This window comes from Pyrgilauda ruficollis, unplaced genomic scaffold (assembly GCF_017590135.1).
Source record: "Pyrgilauda ruficollis isolate IOZ18807 unplaced genomic scaffold, ASM1759013v1 scaffold11, whole genome shotgun sequence".
Taxonomy (NCBI): domain Eukaryota; kingdom Metazoa; phylum Chordata; class Aves; order Passeriformes; family Passeridae; genus Pyrgilauda; species Pyrgilauda ruficollis.
Window position 1 is genome coordinate 11,292,246 of NW_024509210.1, and position 13,271 is coordinate 11,305,516.

Sequence of the window (13,271 nt, forward strand, 5' to 3'; positions counted from 1 at the left end):
AGAAATCCTTCCTGATATCCAACCTGAACCTCCTCTGGCCCAGCTTGAGGCTATGTCCTGGGGAAGTAGGCTCTGAGACACAAAGCTCTAAGTGCAAGAGACAGAGACTCACCGTTTCATTTCCAAAAAGAACATCCACATAAGGCATGACTTTCATCATTGGCTCTTTGTAGAACTGGCTTATAAATGGTGCAGAAAGATTCAAGCTGAAGATCTTGTTGTTGGCAGAAGCCTGAGCAGCCACTTTTAATACTGCTTCTGGTGACACTGTCAGGAAGAATCCCTGCAAGCATCAAAACAAAACAGTGTATGTTACTAATTTTATATTAGGTACCACATGAAGCATGCTATTTCTGTAAAATCTCTCCCAACCCACGTTTGTCATACACGTGCACAGATAAAAACTTCTGGGAAATACTGCCTTTCCATTAAGGTATTAAAGAGATGACAAAGAATCTGCATATGCCTAGCATCACATCCTTTCAAAATGAAATGTAACTCCATACCTCTGCATTCCATGGACTACACTTTCCCATGGCAGCTAAGACTAATGTTCGTATCTTAAAATGTGATGTATTATAATTCTAAATGCTCCTTTATAGTACTAGAGTCAATCAGACTGTGCTGCTTAATTCCAAAGTCCAGTCTGATGGCTCTATACACAGCTAGGAGACTAATTAAATCCCTAACTTAAACATCAGTACCTTGTTTACAATAAAGGCCTTGGAGTGCTGACTTGGTAGCACTTGTTACTGTTTTGCAGAAAAAACCTAGGGGTTTTCATGTTTCCATATAGGTAATTTTATTTGCCCCCTTCTTCCAAAAGTACTTTGCTTTACCTAGAACATCCACATAAATCAATACTTGTCTACTAAACTGTGAATTCTGATTTCAACCCTATGAAGAACAAGGCTGCCATTTTGAATTTAGCATTGCAGATGGTTACCCCAACCACGTGTTCCAGGAGCCATGTAAAGATCCCCTACAGTTTCATTAATCTACTAATTAAATAAAGGTTTAGTCTTGCACTAATTAAACAAATTTTGCATGTTTTGTTTGTATAATTCTAAAACTTATTATACTAACTGTTCTCCAAACTCAGTAAATAATAGCAATTTTCAAGCATGAGCAGAAAATATTAAATTTAAGGCCAGAGATAATGTCCAATGCACAGTGAGAAACAACTTTGAGGAGGGTCTGACAAATAAAACACCATCTCAGTCCTATCTATATCACTACCATGACACTCCAAAAGATGTAATAGTGACACAGTCTTATTTTCCAGTTTTCATCCATATGATTATGCCTTTGAATCACAGAATAGCTACATTTTCATCCTGCAAACTTCAGTTACCAGATCATTTTAAGCATTCTAATCACTAGAAAAAATAAGGCTATAGATTAAAGACTACTTTAAGAGTACATCTACACTACTTTGATAGTACTCCACACTCTCCAGTCTAAAAAATACATGACTGATTTCAAAATGTGGGCACGATTTGCTAGTTGACAATCAAAGTCCAAAGGGCACAAGAATCCTATGCATGCTGTGGAGCTAGTTAGTACTCTGAAGGACGGGAAGCTTGTACACATCTAGGCTTCTTTGCTAATTTTACATTCAAAAGAATTAAAATGAACAGTTTCTATAACTTCTAATCTCCATAGCAATCTCTACCATATTTTAGTTTTTTATGTAATGAACAGAGAGATGGATTTTTAAAAAAACTGTTCCAAACACAAAATAAAAATCTTTCTAGGGTGGTGTGTTGCCAGTTCTGGATAAATGACAGATTGCTCTCCAGTGGTCTACGTAAATAGTAACCTGGTCAAATAATTAGGCTTCTTACCAATTTTAGGCTGAAAACTTCATCTGAAGTAAAATACATCTGATTGTAATTTAAGGTACAGAACACTATCCCCATGAGATCTAACTCAGGCCTGCATCCAACTCAGTTTTCCTTGTAAAGACATCATAAAAGTGCTGAGATACAGATAGGAGAGTTTGCTTTTCAGATCCTGCAAAGTAAAGGCCAGGAAATCTCAAAGGGTATTGCTCTGTCTTCTGGGTTTCTTAAAAATCACTTCTGCCATTTAATTGCATTCTTCCATGGTTTTGTTTATATCTTTTTAAATAACTGTTTGACATTAAAACATCTAGAAATTAAGAGTTCTGTGTATGACAACTCTTTTCCAAGTATAACATTTTTTTGCAAAACAAAATTGTAGCAAGTACAATCCACATAATGGAATTAAGAAAGTAGGGAGAAAATAGAATTTGATCTGAACAGATATTGATTTAAAGAAACCTAATTCAACCCCCCACTTCAGGTATTTAAACTGACTTTGTCTCTACTTTTAGTGGAATTCCATGCAGCTATGGCCAGTGTAGTTACAGTAACCCAGCTTCCCAAGCTTAAATTACAACCAGAGAAGCCACAGGCCGCCCTACTGCAGCATATTACAATTGTGTACAGGAATGAATTCCCCTAAAACCCCCAGGTTTTCTTATATCTAACTGGGATTCAGAGCAAAGTTGCTCTGTGACTTCCTTAGAAACAGCCTGCAGGCTCTTGCAGCTGCCACTGCTTTTGGTCCAGACAGATGGATTCAAAGGAATGCCTAAGCCAACTACCCTTACCTACTCTAACGATTAACTGTCAGCCAACATCAGCTTTGAGTGGGACAATAAGTGTGTCCTGTATCACTGGAATAAAAGACTTTGTATTTCACCAGCAGGATGTCCTATTCCCACCAACAAGAAGCTTAAGAGACTCCTCAGAAGATATTCTATACCCACATACCTTAGACTACTACAGAGAGTTTTGGGGTCCTATTTACCAGCAAAACCCAAAGATACTTAAAAAACTATGAGGAAAATACCTCTAATCAAAGGATGAGACAGTTAACAAACAGAAATTCCAACAGCCTGGAAAATGTACATTACATAGAAAAATGAAATTACCGTGTATGTATCTACCTTTGTGAAGGAGGGGTGAGTACTGCTTTCAGTTCTGGGCCCCTCACTTCAGAAGGGGCATTGAGGTGCCAGAGCCTGTCCAGAGAAGGGCAACCAGGCCCAAGAAACACCTAGAAAACTTGTCTTACAGGACGAGTGGACCTGGGACTGTTTAGTCTCAAGAGCGGGCCCAAGGGGGGACCTCATTGCTCTCCACAGCTGCTTGAAATGAGGCTGCAGCCAAGTGCGGCCTGCTCTCTTCTGCTCTGCCTACAGAGGACAAGAGGAAATGGCCTAAAGCTGAGACAGAGGAGACTCAGGTCAGATATTAGAAGGGTTTTTTTCATTGTTAGGGTGGTCAGGCATTGGAATAGGTTGCCCAGGGATGTAGGGAAGTAACTATCCCTGGAGGTGTTTAAGAGGCATCAGGATCTGGTGCTGGGTGATGTGATTTAGTGCTTGAGGGGTTACAGTGGTAGTGTTGAGCTGGATTCGATGATCTCAAAGGTCTCTTCCAACCCTGATGATTCCATGATAGAAGGACATGTGACAACTGGGCAGTACAGTCACAGGAAGTGAAAGGCAGGAATATTGTATACTAAGAAAACCTATAAAACATTAAAGGCTATCAGATATATTAGCAGCACATAGCATTCCTTTGGCATGCGCTGATAAGAGTATACCAGATGCTACTGCTTCATGATGTGCTACTATTTTCTGCTGCTCAAAATATAATGAGCGTCTTTTCTATGCCAGGAGGAAGGTACCATTGCACCACAAGCCAGAGAGCAAGGCTGAACCAAAATACAGACCAGGAAAATAGGATGGTAGGTTGAATTATGCATATGCATGTTTGCATGTACACATGCACAAAGCCATACCATTCTTATGCATTGTAAGCAGCCCTTTTATTTAAGTAAAGTCCTTTGGTGGGGAAAAACTCCAATTTTTCTTGTGGGATAAAAAGATATAAAAAGGAAGAAATAAGAAAAATAGATTAACGTATTGCAGACACATGGCTATGGGAGATACAGTCACTTGTTTGTAACTTAAGAGCTTTAAAAATTCAATAAGATGCATACAACAGCAGAGGACAAAGTCAATAGAGAATATCACATTAATCTCACTCCTACAATATTCAGGAATTCTTTGATGCACCTCATAAGATATGCCAGGGTACTGTGAATATTGGATAGTCTTCCACATTCATGTCTTTTTTCTTTGTAGACACTGGCATTACCAGAAGGATTTGGTGGGTTTACACATCACTAATTTGTCTTGTAAGCCACCTCTCTCATTTTCATCACACACACAGACCCAAAAGGTTTCTTCTGACCTACACTAAGCTCTCACAGCACCAGCCATAGCAGCTGTGAAGGCAGCAAATTAAGGGTGTCAAAAGTGTCAGCAGCACTGAAACAGAGAGTGTCGAAGAGGTGACCTCATGAAACCAGCACAAGTCTGGCTTTGGTGAATTCAATTCGGTATAAGGTGCTCTGCCCAAGCTGAGAGGCCTTGCCTTACACTGCATTCATGCACACAAATTCATCTGGATTACGCACATGGAATGTTTCCACAATCGGGATCAAGGTTTTTTTTTTTCTGAGTGAGTATTTCCAAACAAATGCAGGGCAAGATGATAACAAACAGCATTGCAATTTGGGATTTATTACTGCTTAGTAGTAAAGAAGCAATACTGCCTCAAAAACATACAGAGATAATAAAAATTGAGATTTCTTTCTAACTTTCTGTCTGTAAATGCATTTCTTTCTTTCTAGCTCTTCCACTTTCCTTGCCACTCCCATTTGCAGAGTGGATTACATGAAAACAACTTTATCATATGAATGACAGGATTTTGAACCATGGTATTCTGAGCTGATTTGGGAATGCCATTTGGTAACAATGTAAAATCAATAAATCATAAGTGTGAATCATAATATTTAACTTTCAGGAAAATAGATACAACAGTCTGCTGCCATTTAAGACAAATTATATTCTGCCAACAGGAAAGGAACACATCATTTAATCCAAAATTATTTTATAGCAAGCATTTACATAAAAATACAATTACGATGACATCACAGTCCCATCCATCTAAAGGGTGGAATTTTTCAGACACACAGAAAGCTTGACAGTTATGTAGTGACAGTCCTGATAAATACCACAATTCAGTAAAGCCCTACAGAAATCATCTAACTTCAAATGTGCTGGCAGTTCCAGTGAGAGAGTGAGAGTGCTGAGGTGCCAGAAAAACTCGCTCCGTTATATGACAGACACAACCAAGTCAGAGCTTTTGGACCTGGTTAAGTTTCCTATATTCTGCACACAAAGAGAGCTTGAAGCCATACACTTGGGCAGAAGAGGCATCCCTCAGCTCTGCTCTGCCATCAGTCTCAGCTGCTGCAGTCTAGCAAAAATTCCAGGGTTTGGAAAGAGTGAGGCCGAACACACGGCAGTTCCTGAGTTGGAAAATGAACCACCAGGTAACTGCTCCAGACCAAAGAACCTCCACAAGGCTTCCAGGTGCTCTTACAACCAGAAGAGTCTGAACGACTTTTGTTTTCCAGCCTCTGAACTGTTTGAGCACAGATGGGGTGCAGCCCATGTACCACCCACTGTGAGACATGGCAATGAAATCATCTTCCCTCAGAAGAGGAATCAGAAGGAATCTTGGAATGACAGAGCAAAAACTCTTCATCTGTCTTAGCAGTTATGTGAGCTTAAAAGAGCAGGGAGCAGTTTAAAAACTACCTTTAACATTGAAACATCTGAGCACATTACTTTGAATGTGCAAGACTGTCAAGTTAGGAGATTTATTGACCCCTTACCTCTCCAATCTCTCAGTTTTGAGCACTTATACTTGCATTCTGTTCCTGCTTGAAATTATTGTTAAATTATTTTCTTTACTGAGCTACAACAGAATAGTCATGATGATGCAGATAATAAAATACTCACAGTATGGGGAAAAACCCTTCAGAAATAATTAACAAACCCCTACAAATTAAATAATCAACATGACCTTTACTAATAAAAGTTCTTGTGGCTTTAAAGTAGCATTTTACTTTCTCTAGAAAGGACAAAAGCTCTCTGTAACTATCCATTTGGGAAATGTTCGGTCTGTAAATTAGTGAAATACATATAATGTTATTTTAATCTATGTACCTGTTCTTCCTGTAAAAGGCAATTTAGAAATTTAGAAAGTACCTAGACCTAGTATCAATTGCATTTTTGAACTGTATTTTATCTCAGTGATAAATCTTATCTCAGTGATCAGCAAGCAGTTACTTAATGAAAAAAACCCCACTGCTTGTTGTCCAGTTCCTACTGGAGACAGTTGTTTTAAATCAGGAAGCAAGGACAGCAAGAATGCAACAATTTCTCTGAGTAATTGTTTTGGCTTGTTCCTGTATGCCTTGTTTATTTTTATGAAAGTATTGCTTTATAACTGGAAAATGACTAAGCCATAAACTATTGTTTTATCATTCTGAGTGGCCAGTGTTTCTGTTTTTGATAAAAGCCAAGTTTCAAACAGTTTTCAGGAACATAGGAAAAAACCTAACTGTCAGTAAACATGCTTATATTGACCATGACATTTTCCTCTATGATGGTGCCAACATGTCAGAAGGAGAGGATTGCTTTCAGACTTGAACAGCTTCTTTGTTGCTGAAGTGAACTCTCATTATTGCCATATTTGTATCTATCAGTAGCAGAAAACCTTCAATATGTGGCATTGCATGCTAAAGAAAACTATTATTTAATGCATATATTATCAATCTATTTTTAATTTTAATCAGCTTGGAAATATTTTTCAATTCTGTTTACTATGTTTAAATTTGGCACTTTCCAGGGGTTGTTCTAAGCCACGCTAAGGACAAAATAATTGTGTGACTTTACTTAGGAGATGTGTACTCAGTGTAGACGTGAACTTTAACAATGAGGCGTAACACGTGTGCCAGAGAGCAGCAATATACTTTTGGTGTAGAGACACGTCATGCCAAATTAAAAAAAAAATTCCCCTATTTCCCTGAAAAGTACAAAGTTAGTTAAGATTTAAATTCATCTTGTCAGAATAAGCTTAAGAATTTGGTTTGACAATGCTCCCTTAAGTTGGCCCCTCTGTGAAAAAGCAAAAACACCTCTCAAATATGCTCTCTCAAATTCAGTATATAGTTTTACATGAGTTTATTAAACTCAGAGAGTGAGATGTATACATTTAATTATACCGAATTTTTAACAAAATTTTGGAGGAAGTACTCAACATCACCTGGGAGATAGGAGCCCAGAGATTTTATTACTTCAATTAATAATTCAACCTCTTTTGCCTCTGTTTACCCACTTGCAAAATAGTTATAATGATAAATGCACCTCCACTGGCAGAACCAGTGGGAGGTTTAATTACTTAACATTACTGAAATGACTGAAATTTTGTGTTGAAAGGTATTATAGAGTATAGGGTATTACCATCAATAAAATATAAGCCGCAGATCAAGCAAGCTATGATAAAGAGCAAGCCACTTCATTCCTCCTAGTGTCCCAGAACCACTTTACCACACTTTTTTTCATTGAAACCCAATTTAATCCTTACTGAGAAAACCATGCATCTTAAAAAATTGTTAAATTGCTGATTAAAGAGAGAAACCATTCTTTCGCCTTTCATCCTTTTAAAATAACTTTTCATTAGGTTTGTCTAATTTGATTATTAATTTGAGGATAATGTTGTGTTTAGACCAAAAATAGACTTGGACATACTTTTTATTGTTTAATTAAACAATATCCAGAAGTCTAAAAATTGGCATCAATAATATTGAGGATGTTTGGAACAATGAGATGACTGGTTTTCAATCTTAAGTGCCAAAATTTTGAGCACAATCCCAGGATCCTCATCCCAGCAAATAAACCCTTCAGGAAGCATAGAATAAGGTATGGTTAATCTAGGCCCTCGATGACAGTGCAACATTTGCTTTTTTGTATATGGTTAGTTCCATTAATATAATGTGGCATCTCATAAATTATGTAAACATCAACCATATGTTGAATTCATTCAAGTTTGGTGTGTACATAATATTTACAGTATATTAGTAAATTGAGAGAATCTATGTAACTACAAATACATAGAGAATTTCTAATTCTCTAGACAGTTAATCCTCAGTTTGAAAGCTCTCTAAGTGAATACTTTAAACAAGCCCATTTCTTGCTTATTAAAATAGCCTTGAACAAGAGGAGAACAAATAGGAGTATATGCTTAATTAAATGTGCTTATATCAGCACAATGGTCTGTTTCATGAATACAGGTTAAACACTCAGAGTGAAACAATGACTGACATTAGTAGACAATCACTACTAACTGACTGGGTGTCAAAAGGAAAAAAAGAAGTCTCACCAAGCTCTTGCTCTGTACTGGTATATATTGCTATACCTGTGGCCTCTCTCATGATCCCCAGGTGATGCAGAGGAATGCAACAGTTACATAACATGAACGAACACGAGAATGAGTCCAGTGCCCTGGACAATAAGTCCATCTTACAGATTTCCCTGTCAAGAATGTGGTCATGGTACAAAACGTTTCACTGCAATTCAGGTCTGAAAGCAGACAGAAAGTAATAAAATATAGGTATCTTTCTCCCTAAGCATTCTAATACTGTAACACTTCAGCAGAAACCTTTCTTCCCTCCCCCAGCTACCTTTGAGATCCTGTAATTTATAAGAACATAGCAGCATGGGGATTAAATATTAATCAAAGTCATTACCATCATCGTTAGAACATATTTCAAGAGCCCCAAAGAAAGAGCATATTATTTCACTAATAAAGATCGTATCATCAGAAATATGTAGCATGGTAGGTATGAAGAGGAAAAAAGAAATGATCAAGTGGTAAGTCAAAAGATTTCTGAAGCTTATAGCACTATTCAAATGCTAACTCATCCTTTAACTGAGTCTGTTTAAACAAGGCAGACTCACCATGGGCAAAACTGAGCTCTATATGGAACCACAGAAGTCCACAGTATATTTAAAATAAGTAACTTTGCTGAAGGAAAAAAACCACCTATGCTAATAAAATATTTTTTTTTAAAAAAAGAGGGACCCAAACTCCATCAATATATTAGTGAAATTCTGGAGCAGCTCCAAAGCTTCAGTGGATTTCTGAATTCATTTGGTGTGCAATAGGGCTTTCCAGCACACCAGGGCACCTGAAACCAACACTGATCACAGGATAACTTATTCTTTGCATTAAAGAAATTACCAGCCTTATGAAATAGTAGGACTTGCATTATTTGTAAATTAAGGTGTAAATGATTAATAAAACAAATACCTCTCCTAGTCCTAAAGGTACTTCCTAGCTGATTTTAAAGGGCTGACATATTATTTTCATGTTTAAGCACCACTATTGCATAGAATTAAGTGCATAGTGCAATAAAAAGCTCAGAAGAGCTAAAAATATAATTGGCGTAATAATAATAAAGGATTTTTTTTTCAATTTCTGGCTTACCAAGTCACAAGAAAGTGAGTCAAATATTTCTTTCAAGTATCACTCTTCTCACAACTCTATCCTCTGACCACAGTTCCAATAAAATGTCTTTCCCAGCAAATATAACATTTACTATGAACATGCAATTAGGTCCTAATCACTTGAATTAATTACCACATCAGGGTTTACAATAAAACATTTATTGCTCACACTTCCACACATTAATTATTTAAAAGAACATTAATGTTATTGCTTGGCCTTTTAATTTTCACTATAGCAAAATTCTTACATGGCTTTGTTTCTGAAGTAAATGAGGGTCAGGATCTATGCTAATTCTAATAATTATTAATATAGTTGCTATGCGGACAGTTGCTAAGCTCTAAACAGAGATATCTTCACTTAAATTAATTTGGGTAATAATAACTGGCTGTAGAATATTTTGAATACAATGAGCTATGTAAGTGTTTTGCATTAATTATTATAGCCTAAATAAGTACTTCCTTCAAATTCCAGTGGTGAGGGGGAAATACCCTTAATTATAAGCTTTTTAGAGCCAAATAATACTTACATTAAGTTTCTATTTCTAATGAACTTACGAGTTCATACCTCAGAAACCTACTTTTAATAGCAGGACCACTACAGTAACCAGGGAGAACAAACTAAGTCTTTTACTTTCAGATCTTATAACCTCAGGGTAAACTTCCCTGCTAAGACATTATTTACTGTAAAGACATTATTTTTTGTCATGTCATATTATTGGGGGAGTAAGAGACTTTAGTAGGGGCTTCACATTGCACTGCTATTCAAGATACTTGAATACCCTAAGTAAGTTTTCATTTTCTACTGAATATTTTCCATGCTTCTCTACCTGAAACTGACTCCACTCCAATCACATTATTTGCTTCAGAGAAAATCACACTCCAGATACATGCAATATGACAACACTTTTTTTTTCAATTTAATTAAAAATTAAATACTTTTAAAAAAGTTTTGGATCAATAAAAGATCAGATTAGATGGTCAGCCTATGACAGACAACTAACCTTTCTTGATGCAGAACATCAGTGAGATTACAAGTCAAATGATTCTGAGAACAGGAAGCCCCTGAAACTTAGGGAGCAAATACCTCAGGGAGCTCCCCAAGAATGTGTGCCAACACCCCCTTGGAAGTATAAGGCAGGCAGGGACCAGAATTCTGAGCCTTCAGGAATGTGAGCCCAGTGGGACCCAGGTGCCTTCAGTGGGTGCCGCGCTGTGTTCAGCACCAAACTGACTGTACCTGTACAGCACTGCCCATCTCAGACACTGCATTTACAGCACGCCTGTGCCTGGCAGGGTGGGCTCTGGGAACACTGACTGAGGCTGCCCAGACATGCAACACAATGTGATTTTTCATAGTAGGATTTTGTGCTACTGATTTAAAAAATACTGTGCAGTGTTACACACTTCTTCTGAAACAGAAACATATGGGCACTATTTCTTAATGTATGGCAAAAAATGGATTTTCAAACTGCCATGTAAATGAGAATTTATAGTTCCAAATCAATTTACAGATTAAAAGCAACAGTGCAGAATACAACAAGCAATTAAGAAAATCACTGCTAACTAGTAATTAAGTGACTTCTTTGGACTCATTTAAGTCTCCAAAATTTTTACTTTATGGAAACAAGGTTACATTCAAGTAAATACTTCCAACATGGCAATTCTAGTTTTATAAATCACCTGAACCAATGTCTCTTCTTGCCCAAATTAGTTTGTGTGGTTTAATTCAATCAGCATCTTTTTGAAATGTTGAAATGCATAGGGAAAAAGAAGAGATTTATATGAGTTCATGTTCTTAAAAATGGAATTTAAAAATTATCTAAATCAAACTGCTTTTGAAACTCATGTGAGTTTTACAGTATTCAAAGACATTTGACATGGAAAAAGAATTTTCATGACAGGGATCAAATATTAGAACGTGCTTGCAAGTATTCAAAATGACTGAACAGAAAGCAACTGAAAACTTCAAATTTGCCCTAGCAAAGCTCTAGGTGTCCCTTGCAATGTGAATTACTGTAAAAATATGTATATCTATGATATACTGGATGTGTGCATATTTGAAAAGTATGGACAAAACACATGTGGACAAACAGTCTCTGATGTTCTATCATCATCTATCAAAGTATCTCAAAGCAGAGCATCCCAGGTGGTCCTCTAACAATCAGAAATTAGCTATTTTACCCTGAAACAAACACCACAAAATGCACTTTGCAAACAAACCACGTAGATGCATTAGAACACCTGAGAGTTTGAGATTCTTCTGCAGCCCTTCCTCTTCACATGGAGCATCTCTGAATTCTAAATTATGAAGTCAATGTGATCTTAATAATGCCTACAACCCTATATGTAGATAATCCTTTGAACAGGAATGAGCTCTGTTACAGAATATTAATCAGAATATTAATTATGAAAAAATGTTCTCTGTTCTTTTCTACCCTTTGCTTGAATCTTTGCCCATTCAATTTGTGGCCCTGAAAATAGAGAGAATAAGAAAAATAGACACTAAAGCTATCATAATGTATTTAACAGTGTTAACTTGTGTGCTAATTTATACACTATAACCATGATTTCTGGATTAGACTATCACTGAATAACTTTGACATATTTGAGGCACATAGCTAAGACAAATGAAAAAGCACTCCTTTTAAAATCACCATTTGAGCTCATGTTTCAGTGCTTTTATAAGAAAATGAAGTTGGGATCTCTCAAAATCACCTACTTAGTTCAGAGAGTTTAAATCCCTTCCTTATGCCAGATAAACAGAATTTCTACTTTTTAACAAGCCAAACAAGAACATTTTGAAACTGTGTAACAGAATAACCTCATTTTAGGGAATAAAATTATTGGGCCATGTCAAAGTAAAATGCAGCATGCATTCTTCAAACATGGAATATGTCTGTCTCAAGTGTTTGATATATTTTTATACATCTGTATCCATGACATGCCTTAATTTACAGAAAAGTCAGATGATTTGGTACTTATTGGAGCTTGCTCTCTCTTCAAAACAGCTAACTATGGAAACGAAGGATTTCCTTTTTACTCCTGTCCCTGTTGATGTCTCCTCATCAACATCTCTGGTCCGGCCCAGTCATGAATCTAGTAAGAAACCAAAGCTAGCAGAGTGGTATCAAACACTTCTGTAAATCATAAGAAAGAGAAGTGATGATGGTACCTTGAAATCAGTGCTCAGCAGTCATAGATAAATTCTGTACATTTCTTCAATTTTCTGATGTTTAGAGCTCTAACTTTCTTCAGTAAAGGCAGTTGAGACACAAATCAGCCATTTTTACAAAACTTTGCCCTGGAGAGCAGTATTTATATGATACTATTTCAGACATCTTCTGCAGAACAAAATTAAGAAGTTTCCTTCTGAAACAGATGTTCAGAACTGGTACAAATCACAGAAAAACTTATTACAACAGTCACATTTACCTATAGCAATAATCACTGATAATCAAAGGGTTAAGTAGTTGGCAATGACATGAACAACAGAAAAAATTATTTGACAAGATTCCACCCTCATTCCAATCTCTACCAAAGCATCAATTGTAATTATAAATTTTCACCAAAGATGTCAGATTCTTATGTTAATCTCTGCACAATCTGACATTGCCATTCTTCCACTTGTATAGATGTGAACAGTTATCATTTTGTTTGTATGTCACCACAGACAACATAATCAATAGTTTTCATATCTTTCTGTTCATACTTTTTGTTAAAATGAATTTCATGAGTGCTGCTTACTTTTGTTCCACTATGAAACTTGTTACTGCTTGAATAGAGAGTACTTAATCTCAACAATAAACAT

At 36.5% G+C, this 13,271-nt stretch overlaps 1 protein-coding gene across 2 annotated transcripts in view; it reads right to left on the minus strand.

Annotated features, from left to right (window-relative positions):
- Nucleotides 1-13,271, minus strand: part of ADK (adenosine kinase) — a 272,423-nt gene that overhangs the window by 78,065 nt on the left and 181,087 nt on the right. For both annotated transcript variants that reach the window (XM_041473499.1, XM_041473508.1), the window contains exon 7: nucleotides 113-283. In XM_041473499.1, the coding sequence (XP_041329433.1) occupies nucleotides 113-283 (171 nt within the window). The remainder of the gene's footprint in view (nucleotides 1-112; nucleotides 284-13,271) is intronic.